Source organism: Periplaneta americana, chromosome 2 (assembly GCF_040183065.1).
Source record: "Periplaneta americana isolate PAMFEO1 chromosome 2, P.americana_PAMFEO1_priV1, whole genome shotgun sequence".
NCBI classification, from domain to species: Eukaryota; Metazoa; Arthropoda; class Insecta; order Blattodea; family Blattidae; genus Periplaneta; species Periplaneta americana.
In genome coordinates, this window is record NC_091118.1 from 93643494 (window position 1) to 93657521 (window position 14028).

Below are 14028 nucleotides of genomic sequence, written 5' to 3' on the forward strand. Positions count from 1 at the left end.
ATGAACCTTCTCATGGACTTTGAACATTTTAGCATGCAGAGCAGCAGCAACTAACAATCTAATGTTGTTGTGTCATTTAATTCTTAGAAGCTCGCCTTGAGGACAACTTCCTAGTACATGGGGCAACGTTTCATACACACTGCAGTGATGATAGTGGGCTGATTTCATTTGTGTGTATCTTTTGTTGTATGTTAAACTTGCTTATCCCAGTTTGTACAGTGCAGCTGTATGATAGGGTTTCCTTCCTGTGAGTGTTAGATCTGATGTTTTTTATATTCACGTGATACTTTTCTCCAACTAGTTTGTAACCGGCCTTATTAAAACTGGGGAAGCGTATAGATGAATGAGTGTCTTATTACTAATTTTTTTAAAGTAATTTCTATGTGTAAATTCAAACTTTTTCTTGACAATGTACATGTTTAAATACAGACTTTTGTCATGATTTACATATGTAAGTAACGACTTTTTTTACGATTTACATATTTAAATAGCGACATATTTGACAAATTAGATTAGTTTCATTTACCTACTTTGATGTATTTTATTCACTGTTTCATGGTGTTCCTAGGAATAAGCTACTTGAATATGTTCAATTCCTAATCTGGTAGTAATAATAATTTTTTTCTTTTCGTTTGAAAGCTGTCACTGTAAGTGTGAATATACAGTCGAGTCTAACTTTGTGTGGCTTGCATATTATGCAGATATTTTTACTGCTCTAAACCAGTGATCATCAAAAGCTGTGTCGCAATACAAGCTCCTGCCCCTACTCAAATATGGCATCATACCCCCACCCTCTTTTTATCCATTCACTGTCATTTACTGCAATACCTGAGGAGATACCCACTCCACCCCTTCCTGCCTTAGTGGTATGCAAGTTGTATATATACTACGTTACCATTTCGTGGTGTTTGACAATCACTGCTCTAAACCAAATGTCTGGTGGATAGTATTTTAATCGATACTGATACGTAAAAATAACAGAGAAAACTTACTGGAATCAGTTAAGATAAAAATTCTAATATTTGGTGCACTCATAGTATACTTTCTGTATAAATTTACTCGGAAATAATTAATTAATATGAACAAAATCCGTTCATTAAGTCGAGAAGAAATGCCATGCACTAAAAAACAAATAGCATGACAGAAACTTTTATTTCCGTAAAAAGATCGGAAATAATTTCCCTTTCCTATTTTCATTAATTTTTTTTTAATCTCACAGCAAATACTTTGAGTCTCATCCTTCCAGTTCACCACTAGGAGCAGTACGGCAAAATTCGTAGATCACTTAGTCTATGTTACACTACGCGAGAGGGACTTATGTTGGACTGATGTGATAATGATTATTGAAGAAATTGTGAGATTCTGGCAGGGAAATCGGATGTATTTCAAAGTACTTGCCTCAAGTATAATCTTTCTCCACATAGATTTTATTTGAACTTATCTGAAATTTGAACCCAACTCTCTAAGGTCCACAGACTGCCCATTTGAGTGATAATGTGTCAGTTAAACATTATGTATTATGCAATTATAAAGTAAGAAGAAGTGTGAAGTGTGTCATGTAAAGTGTGGTAACTTTTGCAGGCCTGTCATCAAGAAGCAGTGGAGATCTTGTCATCGCAGATGGGTGACATTTCTCTGGAAGTACAGTATGTTGCAGCAGAGGACAGTGACGAAGAGAATTCACTTGGTGAAGATATGTATGGCTTCAGGTTAGATATTTATTGATCTCATGTGTATGTTGTTGGTTAGCTTTCATTATCTCTGGCTGTTGTCATCTAAGACCTCTCCTAGTTTGACAGTGTGATGAATCGCATATCTGAGACGAATGCACTTGGAAAATGGAATTCATTATCATTTATGTTAGGATAATGGGTGATGTACCTCTGATTGAGGTTCTGGCTGATATGTAAGAGTACATGAAGCGTCCAATTCCAAAATTGTCTAAATCCATTTTTTTTTTAAATTGAGATAATGGCGGTTTCGTCATCTATCTAAATGTCTCTAGCAATTTTCTAATGAATGTTGTGCCTAAATTCCCTCTTTCCTTCCATAAATAAGCTTCAAATATGAGGAACACTGCAAACAATTAGGAAAAAAGTTATCAGTTTTTGGCGTTTCCTGAAAATTGTTAAGAATGGCTGTAGACAGTTTTGGAATTGGAGGCTTCAGTCATCTATTATCAGGCAGTAAGGCCAGTGCACACTGGACTCTATACTATGCAACTATACTATGAAGATATATAGCCAGCACTACTGCAGCATGTGATTATATGTTAACCCGCACACCAAGAGAAAACTGTAGCCTGCTATAAGCTGTAGAACTCTGCTATATAGCACGCATTTGACTTTTGGCTATTTTTACAAAAACATAACAAAGGTTGGCGCATGCACAGAATGCGAATGCGACCACGAATTTCAGAACAAAGGTCTAAGAAACATTGTAGAGTCATATTTGCATTGCTTTTAAGATGAACAATTTAATATAGGAAGTTGAAATGGCACCCTTGTCTGTGGAAAATAAGCACACAGTTCGTATTTATCTAAATCTTATAAACTTTCGTCTCTGTGGGCGCAATATTCCACATTGCAGAATGTGACGCCCATGAAAACAAACGTCAATATCAATAAACACGTCAATTTAATTGTTTTCCTAAAATAAAAAGACGATGGATATAGAGGAAAGAAATCTAAAATTAATTATACGAGGGTTGTAAATAAAATAGTGGCAACACTGCTGGGATTAGGTCATGTGCATTCACATGTGATATGACACAATTGGTGATCGTAGTTGGAGATATTGTCGATATATTGCATGAGAAAACCAGTTGCTATGACAACAGATTTTATTATGCGTGGTTAAATGTAGAGCACTGTAGTGAAATGCCAGTATAACGAATTCGATTAAATACTGTAATTATTTTCGTTATAGTGAAATTTCGTTAAACCGAAAATTGATTTAATTTGTCTATAAATTGTGTCCCATATTATGGAATAACAGATACTGTACCTGGATTGGGTTACACTGTATATCCATATTATATTGCAACATCAATAAGAATCGGTACCATAATGATAATTATGCATATTCGACCTGTTTGGATGGGCAGGGCATGTAGCATGTATGAGGAATCCAGAAATGCATATAAAATGTTAGTTGGAACTCCGGAGGGAAAGAGACCTTTGTGGAGCCCGAGACGTAGATGGGAGGATAATATTAAAATGGATTTGAGGGAGGTGGGATATGATGGTAGAGACCAGATCAATCTTACTCAGAATAAGGACCATTTAGGGCTTATATGAGGGCGGCAATAAACCTCCGAGTTCCTTAAAAGCCATAAGTAAGTAAATAATTTCAAGGGAAAAATTTTTCCGGGACCGGGTATCGATCCCAGGACCTCTGGTCGGACGTATCAGAGGTCCCAGGATCGATACCCGGCCCTGGAACAATTTTTCCCTTGTTATTATTTAAATCTGCTTTACAGGGAGCTTTACCTGAAAAACTAGATTGGCACATAAGTAAGTATGCATATTCGACAACTGTTTAATTATTCTAGCCTAGCGATAATTAATTTATTTTATTTTCTTTCGAATTTATTTTAAGTAATTTTTAACTGCTTATTAGGCCTAATTTCGTTAGAATAATATTTTTTGTTGTAGTGGGATGAATTATTATTACGTTAAACTGAATAGTTCGTTACTTATGCTTCCTTTAAACTGAAAATTTTTAACATGCAGATTAATAGTAAACTGTCTGGGGCTAAAAAATTATTTGGTTATTCTGAAAAATTCGTAATTGTAGCATTCGTAATAGCGGCATTTCACTGTATTTTCAACTGCTCTAAAGCATGTTTACTAAACTTGAGCAATGATTGTGGATAAAAATCGAGGTAGCCTGTGGTAGAAATGCACGCCAATGTCATTAAGGGTTACTTGAAGCTTGTGGCAATGATGCATTACCATATCGGACAGTTGCAAGATGAGTCTCTGTATTTCGTACAGGTCGGAATGAGACGACACATGTGGCTCGCACAGGTTGCCGGTCCATTTGTGATGAACATGTTAGTGAGTTAGTGCGATACAGTAGTGCACCATTGCCACAAGCTTCAAGTAACCCTTAATGGCTTTGGCGTGCATTTCTACCACAGGCTACTTCGATTTTTGACCACGATTGCTGCTCAAGTTTAGTAAACACGCTTTAGAGCAGTTAAAAATAGTGCTGTACATTTAACCACGCACAGTCACAACATCTGTTGTCATAGCAACCGGTTTTATCGTGCAATATATCGACAATATCTCCAGCTACCAGTTGTCTTGTATCACATTCGAATGCGCATGACCCATTCCCAGCAGTTTTGCCACTATTTTATTTACAACCTATGTGTATTAATGTGTGATTCTTTCAGTAAATTGATGATTATTACCGCACTAGTTGGTTACTGCACTCAGAGTGTTAATGAATATCGTTACCGTAGTTAAATAAGGATGGATAAGTAGGCATTATTAAACCATTATGGATTAATAATAGACTTACAATGCTGATATTCCAATGCAAGCAAGAGCAATATGAACTGTTATACAAAACTTATTAGGCATACATACATTCCATCAATTTCTTCCTTTGGATCTATAATTGAAATTACTTTTGAAAAATCGTTTTGAATATGATACCAGTTTTCATACAACTCAGTCCGTATTGAATATGATTCGATCTTACTAAGGTGTATCGACCTTGAGACTCAGATCGTTCTGAATCCCTGTTTTCGTGAAGTTTCAATATGGTAAATGTACTCAAATCCCCATAAAAAGGTACTGACCATAGACGAACTTACGGACAACATATGAAAAGAAATTTGAAGCACTACAGAAATAGAACAGAAATGGGGAAATGATTTTGTTAAACGAAAGTGTTGAAACTTTTCCTCATCATTTTCTAGGTCGTGATATAAATGATGGAATTCCTCAAGTTCCTTCCAATGATTATTAATTTCATGAATCCAGTTCTTCCATTTCTGTTTTAAAGCCAATGCAAACAATAACAATCCCTCTGGATCCATCGTCTTGGCATCTTGTAGAAAATGCCTCTGATGAAGCATTATTACAGCATCTAGTGTACCCATGTTCATATCTTATCGTTAGCTATATTATCGCACAAAAGCATAGTGCTATATAGTAAAGTGTCAGGTGTGTGCTGGCCTGTACATCTCACTTGACGATATGTGTCAGAGGAAGAACAATTGTTTGTATACATCTGAAATCTGACTAGTGTAATATATAGCTAATCGGCGATGTATGCAATAGAGGGGTAAAGGAACTGGCCAACCCTACCCCATTTTTTCCTGGTCTAATTGCCTCATAAGTGGTACCTTGTTGGTGTCACTTGTGAGGTACAGACCTGTCTTCAGACAGTTGACTAAACAAAAAACAAAATGGGTGATGAAGATTAGAGACTGAGGAACTGAGTTTACAACATTCTATAATGTAAAGTACCTAACCCTCAATTTTACTTCTGTCACAAAGAAAGTCATGCTAAGGATTTTTAAAATCCATCGTTCTCAACCAGATTTGAACCTACAAACGTCACTTGTATTCGTGATAATTGCACGACCAGTAACTGATTCCTCAAATGTTTATTCATGGATGTTTCTTGTAGAAAACTTTAAAACTCCAAAAGGAAACAACATTTCAATGGATACCTAGTCATTGTAGTATACATGCGTGACTTGCTAGGCTCAGTGCGAGTTTCCATCCAAGGTGAGCTCTATCTTGGCACAATTACAGGTGCTACTTATGCTTTAGAAATGCTCCTAGCCTAGAGAATTCAATAACATTTCAATCACTTGAGTTCAGAGATGTTGAAAATATTGACCATGGAGTTGTAGACGAAGTACGACTCCTTTACACTCATTTCCAAACACTCTGACTACAGTTTCAGTCTTCACTGAATTTACATAATTTATGGTTGGAATTTTTAATTTTTAACTTACAGATTGTTCTAAGACACTGGCAACTTATCTACGTGTCAAAGGAAATACTGATGGTGTCAGATCTGGGTATCATGATGCCAAAATCTCTGAGAAATTAATCTCTCTTAATCTCTCTCCAAAAACTTCTTCCTATAGTAGCATAAAGTGATTTGATGTATGGGCTGTGACATTGTCTTGTTGAAAGAGAATGTTTGTAATCTCTGTTTTGTTTAGCTGGGTAATGAAGGGAAACAAAATAGCCGAACAGTATACTTTAGAATTTACTGAACTGTTAAAAAATATTGATCCAATAATTCGCGATTGCGTTATTGGAATCCACATTTCAATTTTCTGGAGGTGGAACAGTATTTCTTTAATTCCATGAGTATTCTCGGATGGTCAAATGCATTTATTTTTGGGAATTGACATATCCAGAATGATGAAAGCAAGCTTCATCTGTAAAAAAAAAGTTATTTCCAGAACTACCTATCAATTATGATTAATAAATTATTGAAACTATTCACAATAGCATACTCTCTTCTAATGGTCCATGAGTTTTAACTCATTCCCGGCAGACTCTATACTGTATATATGTATAATTTTAGTTCATTTCCATTGCTTTATGCGCTGTAAATACAGACAGGTTAGTTTGTTACCGGTACATCAATTTCTGATGGACTTCGAAGCATCCTATGTGAAATATCCAAAACGTTAGTCCACACCTGTGGAGTAACGGTCAGTGCATCTGGCCGCGAACCAGGTGGCCTGGGTTCGATGCCTGGTCGGGGCAAGTTACCTGGTTGAGGTTTTTTTCCGGGGTTTTCCCTCAACCCAATATGAGCAAATGCTGGGTAACTTTTGGTGTTGGACCCCAGACTCATTTCATCGGCATTATCACCTTCATCTCATTCAGATGCTAAATAACCAAAGATGTTGATAAATCGTCGTAAAATAACCTACTAAACAAACATCCAAAACGTTTTCTCTGTCAAAATCAAATGCTTACCACATATCAGTGTGTTTTACAATAAACCTGCTTTACAAAATTTATTTATTAAATCACGGACATTGTCTCAGTGTGGCAAAGTGGAATTCGGGAAATGTTCCAAAATTGTTGCTTCACATTTTCCGTATAGTTGCCACCATTTCCGAAATCAAAGTCAACTAAAAAGCACTTTTCCCTGTAACTGGCATATTAAAGAAAATGAATTAACAAAACTGCATTACCACAAGTTCGCTATAACTTACACTCTCAGACTTGCATAGTAAACTAAATTCGTACACAGACATTTCTGCTTGCTAAGGACAGACACTTTTCTCCACTTATCCACTCACTATAAATTTACTCACCTCCTAAACATCCGATCAATTGGGGGCTTGAAAATGTAAGAGTAAAAACTTATATGGTTGGTGTAATGAGTGTGACAATCCCTAATGTGCCATCTTTACTCTAAATGTAAATAAGTGCGGTCTTCTGTATCTGCTGCTCTGTAATTTTAATAAAATCCAATGTTATATGAACTCATTTTTAGGAAGATATTTTCATTATGTTTCCATAATACTATATTTCTTTTTCTTGTCTGATAAAAATCTATCAAAACACATCTTTGTCTCTCGACTTCATTTTCTCCTTCTCTTTGTCCTTTTCCCTTTCTCATTCTTTTCCTCTTCTTTCATTTCTTCTCCTTCTACTTGCCATACTGGGTCATTCGGTTAGTAGCATTATTACTAAAATAAAATATTCACATCCAAACACCACAAAGATTACATATTAAATGGAAAATCTTCACTCTAAATATTTGTGCTTCCTGCAGGTATAGATTCTTCGATGATGAAGTACTGGATGATGGAAATATGATCAACCTTCACCCATTACATAATGGCTACAACAGTACCCAACTTAATGAAAACAACCGTGCCTTATTGTCAACTCCAACAGCCCCTCGAACACCTGAGTCCCCTAACATGCAGAGCAGGTGAGTGTTTGAAATAAAATTGTTGGAATTAATAGTTCATATCTATTAGAGGTTTAGAGCAAAGTTAGACAATTTTTGTACATTACTCCGTAACGAATTCTTTATTTTCTTTCATTATCTAATATTATTTCCTTCTTTTCAGTGTAGCCTGAAATCATAACCAGTTACCAACTGTTATTACTGTATTTCTGTCATTTATAAAATACAGTTGACTGTTTTGAGAAAAGTTATATTCCTCTTCCAAAACAGGAAAGGGAATTAGGCATCCTTAATATCACCTTTGACAACTGGTGTGCTAACTACATACATACAGTGTGTATTGAAATGTGTTCCACTTCAAAAAATATTTCATGTATACTTACAGAATTTCTATATGCATGTTTCCAATTTTGCTATGAGGCTATTTTTATATAATGTGATGTACAAACATTTTTTCTGTATAATTTTATCTCACTAATAATTACTAAATAACTACTAGCAGCAATGGGTTACGGTACATGAAGTGTTTGGAATTTACAATTTTTTTCACAACCAGACTGTTATAAAAGATTATAAGCGAAGAGAAACTTCTTGGTTCAAATTGCGCCTCTTGGTAACCAAGTGATACCAAATTCTGCGGACATACTGTGCTATATTATTAACAGAGGTCTAAACAAGATAATTAAATGGCTTGTGAGAACAAGTTAAATCTTTCAAGTTTTATTGTCCAGAAAATTATAATCCTCCTCAAAAATTCTGACCTAATTCTTTACAAGACACCATTTTCTTTTATGAGAAAAAAGTGTAGTAATCATGGATTAAATGATTTCAAAATTTAAACATAAGTACACATTATTCAGTTTTTTTATATAGTTACTTCCGCAATGTTTTTGTGCATACAGTACTCTAGTATATGTTGGGTTCATGATATCTTAGAGTGTGCAAATTGAAGACAGACAATACAAAAGTAATTATAATTAGGTACCTATTTAAGTCTTTTGTTGCATTATCTAGTCCTGATTGTATTTGGTGATCGTAAATAAAATTGAGCAAAGTGATAAAGATGTTGGATTTTTTCAGCTTTGTGTTCATATTTATATTTTTACATGCTTGCATTTTCCAGTTTTCAAGAGTTAGAGTTTCTAAAAAGTTACAACAAATTTTAAGGCCTTTTTGTGCCGCCTTGGTAGCTGAATTGATAAAGCACTAGCTTACAATGATTGCAGACCCAGGTTCAAATCCAAGCACAATTGATTTGCTCTGTATTATTATAATACCGGTATCTCGTTAATGCTGATTTGCTCTTTGTTGTTCTGGAAGGCTCTTTCTATTATTCTGAAAATGTTGTTCTAGAAGCTATTGAAGTCCAACAGATTGTTTTGCTTAATATCCAGTTGTCAGATCTGTAGACTAATAGACTTACAGGTCAACTTATTATTTTATAATTGTTAAAGTTCGTGTTTCGCGATATTAGTTTTGATGTAAGTTGTGTAGTTGTTTATGTAATAAAATAACATATAGTTGCATTGAAATTCTGATTTTTACTTATTTTTTTCCCAAATTTCTGTTGTTGATTTTAATTCTATCTAGAGGCTCATTGTTTGCAATTTCTCTAAACTATGATAATATAGGCCTATGTGCATCAATTTCGCTTTATGTTTGTTATTGGTAAGCCTCACAAATTTTTCTTCGGTAATAATAGATTTAATTTAGCATTATGTTACTCTATGTTGCAAAATTATGTGCATTGAGAAGTATATTTTTTAATGAAAAAAAAATGCATAAAATTTGTGATACAGCATAATTTGGGTAATACCCCAGATCACATATAACAGATTGCTCAGCATTATAGCTTTGATGGCAACAACTTTTATCAATTTCACTATGCTGCCATCTAGCTACTGCATAAAAAGTCACGTTATAACTCTCATTTGAATTGCATGGAGCAATTGTACTTCCATCTAGTGGTCATTCTCAATTGATAGTGGCAATCCTGGTGGTTGTTCTCTTCCACATGTTACTGTTTTTAACATGGGGAGACCCAATCTATTATATATGTGATCAAGGGTAATACCTATGTTGTTCACTGAAGTTTTCGGCAATATTGACTTCATGTGAATTTTTCTATACACATTTGGTGTAAATATATAATTTCGTCTGCAGTATCAGTTCCCTTGTTTAACAAGGATAGCAAAATATACCTCTTGCCACTCGCTCCATTCAGACTAATATCTTAGGCGACTCAGCCCTGCTTCTGTTGAGCCATGTTACAGATGATGCTCTATGACAGCTCTCCCCCTTATGTGGTACCTGTTAGGTTATGTCCATTTTGCGGCCTTTCCCTTCAAAATATCACTAGGTTCCGTCAATAGAACAGTGACATACTGAGAGAGACAAGTAGCCAGTTGGATTCGAGCTGACATAGATTTTTTTTTATAACCCAGATCCCCCTTGCAAGATGCACCCATGCGTACCTCTTAGTTGTTTTCCCTCCATTATACTCGATTGATCGATCGATCGATTGTTTGATTGATTGAAGTTTTTACAATTTTCCAGATTTCATAAAAAGAGCTTCTGTAAAACAAACCAATATAATATAGACTTCTTTATACATTCTATATATTTTGAAATTATTGCTTCATTATTAAAACTATGACAATTCATAAAGTCTAGTTGGTGCCCTCTGCTAATATTCTGGATATATGGTTATTGACAGTAAAGTTCAGTAGCAATTTTGGAAGAATTTTGTAAGGGGCATGAAGAAGAACAATACTTCTGTAATTGCTACAGTCCATTTTATCACCTGCTTCATAAATGGGGATTGCTATCAATTCTGCCCGTGCACTAGGCATACTTCTAGATATCAATATTTTGTTTATAGTTTTGTATATAGTTTCTTCAATACTATATTTTTAAAATTGCAACTTGCCCTGGATCTCTGTCATTTTGTAGGCTGTTGATAAGCATTTTAACTCGTCACAGTCTAATAGATTGACAGAAAATATTCTGTTGCTTCATAATAATAATAATAATAATAATAATAATAATAATAATAATAATACGGTATAAGTTCCGAATTTTTCAGACAATTGTATGAAGAGCCTCTGTTCGTTCCTGTTGTTCCATGTCTCATCATCTGTTTTTTCTTTATTTTCCTTCTTTCCATTTCTTCCTTTATTTGATCTGTCCATCATAATTTTGGTCTTTCTCTTGGTCTCTTTCTAGGGCTAATCTTGAGGTTTAGTCATTCCTTTGACATGACCAAACCATTTCAGTCTTTAAATTTTTAGTCATTTAATAAACCTGATATTCTCATTTCTTCTCGAATACTTGTGTTCTGATCCTGTCCCTTCTTGTGTTATAGAGTATGCTTTGGAGAAATTTCATGTTCATTGCTACACCTATAAATTCAAAGGCATAACATTGTGATCATAATTCAGAAGATTGATAAAATAGTTCTTCCTCTTGTTGAAATATTTTTCAGGAGCATATACCATATTTACTCAAATATAATACGTACCTGTGCTAAAAACCACTCATGATCAAAATCATACAGTATTATCAAGACAGGTTTTAAAAACTCCCTTTATACCTATTCATCCTCATCTACAATATCAGAACTGGAACTTTCAGTCAGCAGGTCTGGGTTAATGTCAGAACATTGATTGACAGTGACCAATATCATCCTACTTTTCATCAGTAATTCTATGGTTAGTAAATTGTTCTGGTTTATTTAAAAACTTGCTATGTTAAAAGTTGTATACATAAAATCTCAGAATATAATGAAGTGTTATTAAAATATTACCGTCATTAAGAATAATATTTGTATCAATGTGATTTTTGTCAAAAATGGACATGAAATTACGAATGAAAAGTGCACAAAGGACGAAAAAACACGAACCCATAGTGGCTGTTTCCATCAGCAGTTTCCCACCATATCGTAGCATAAATTGAGAGTTAATTTAAATTTGAGTCTGAGTATTTTCATGCATCTGTGATACTCCATCAAGTGAGGCACTCAATGAACAAATGGTCCAACCTACAAAATTAGATTTCCACTTTGCCTCTTTGTAACAGTGCTCGAAATGCGACACACAAACGAAACTTGTGCTGAAATCTCATAACTGGAAATAATGATTAGGTCGATTTACACTTTGAAAAGAACAATATGAGGTGCTCTTTAAAGCGATGAACTCGATATGCAAATTTTGTAGGTTGGGCCATTTGTGTGCTAATTGCCTCAAATAAAATACGCATGCTGGTTTTTGAGATGGCATTTTGTCAAAAAAGGTGTGTATTATAATCGTGTAAATACGGTAATTATGACACCTCCATTCAAATCAAATCAAAGATAATTGCATCACAGTATTTCAGATACTACCATATATTCCGAAAGTTACTTACAATACGATGAGGATATTTACAATCTGATACATGTTGGTACATTTTAAATGTTTTATACTTATGGAGCACTCAACAACTTGCTCAACAACTTGTTGTTGTTGTTTTCTAATGCCAGGCGTTTGACAATAAAGTCATTTGACCTCTTGCACTCCAATATTTTTCAAAGATATTATCATGGCCAGCCACTGAAGCACAGATTTTGAGGTGTTCCGAATCCATTTCTTGGTTTGAGTTGCACAATGGGCAGTTAGGGGACTGATATATTCCAATTCTATGCAGGTGTTTGGCCAAACAATCATGGCCAGTTGCCAATCTAAATGCAGCTACAGACGATTTTCGTGGTAAATCGGGAATTAACTGTGGATTTTGATGCAGAGAGTTCCATTTTTTCCCTTGAGATTGTGTTATCAAATTTTGTTTGGTGAAGTCTAAGTATGTAGATTTAATAAATCTTTTCACAGAGTAATACGTAGATTTAGTAACAGGTCTGTAAGTAGCAGTGCTGCCCTTCTTTGCTAAAGCATCCGCATTCTCGTTTCCCAGGATTCCACAATGGGATGGTATCCATTAGAATAAAATTCTTTTATTGAGTGATATTAATTGAGAGAGCATTTTAGTTATTTCTGCTGTTTGAGATGAAGGTGTGTGTTTAGAGACTATTGATAGAATAGCTGCTTTGGAGTCTGACAATATAACTGCATTTTTAAATTTATTGATGTGGCATAGAAGATTCCTGAGACTTTCACTTATTGCAATGATTTCTCCATCAAAACTTGTTGTTCCATACCCAAGAGATCTATAAAGTGAGAAGAGACAGCATGTAACACCTGCACCGGCACTTTGTTCTCTGGAGATCAAGGATCCGTCAGTGTATAAATGAAGCCAGTTTTGTGGAGTGTACCTAATATTAATTGTCTCTAAAGACAATTGTTTTAGTATTTCAGTGTTTACTTCTGATTTTAGTATTTCTTCTGTTAAATTTAGATTATATTCTATATTTAATAGAGTTAAAGGGTTTGGTTTAATTTGTAGGTTTTCTTTTAAATTCGGGATATTGATTTTCTGTTTTAATTCTTGAACAATGGATATGAAACTTTTTTGGGTTTTCAATCTACAGAGAGGACTGTATGAATTCCAATTGTTTCCTGGTAATCTAATAAGTTTTTCATATTGAATCAGTGCTTTTTCTTCTATTGTCATTTTGATGCTGTTAATATTAGTGAGGAATCTCATAGAATCTATTGGAGTTGTTTTGATTCCACCAGTAATGAGTCACTCAACAACTAAAATTATGGAAAAGCCAATTTCTTAAAATTGGATGAGAATGAAATTGAATTAAAAGAAGCATATTGCTTAACTTGCAGCAAGATTCTATGGATGTATGTATTGTGCAGATCAGGAGGCGAGACCTGGCATGTGAGGCTGTGCAAGAGGGGAAAGGGTCATCAGAAAGATAGTTTGTTTCAGGAATGTTGATATTACACAAATCTACTAACATGTAAGTTCAGTTCCAGACTAAATCTTATCCCCCCCCCCTCCATATCCACTAGTAATATAGCCACTGCGCATGATAAGGTCACACAACAGGTCTTACCTCCTCTATTGTATATGAGGAGATCAGTTTGTGGATGTTCAAGATCTATTTAACATTGTGTTGTCTTATTCTTCTATCCTCACCACTTCACTGTCCTATTAATTCCACTCCTC

At 34.7% G+C, this 14028-nt stretch overlaps 1 protein-coding gene across 5 annotated transcripts in view; it reads left to right on the forward strand.

Annotated features, from left to right (window-relative positions):
• LOC138694437 (Golgi-associated PDZ and coiled-coil motif-containing protein-like) overlaps positions 1 to 14028 on the forward strand; it is a 412856-nt gene that overhangs the window by 273129 nt on the left and 125699 nt on the right. For 4 of the 5 annotated variants that reach the window (XM_069818142.1, XM_069818143.1, XM_069818139.1 and 1 more), the window contains exons 7-8: positions 1582 to 1709; positions 7777 to 7938. In XM_069818142.1, the coding sequence (XP_069674243.1) occupies positions 1582 to 1709; positions 7777 to 7938 (290 nt within the window). Of the gene's footprint in view, positions 1 to 1581; positions 1710 to 7776; positions 7939 to 8080; positions 9611 to 14028 lie in introns of those variants that run through there. The other variant, XM_069818141.1, reaches the window with a different exon arrangement.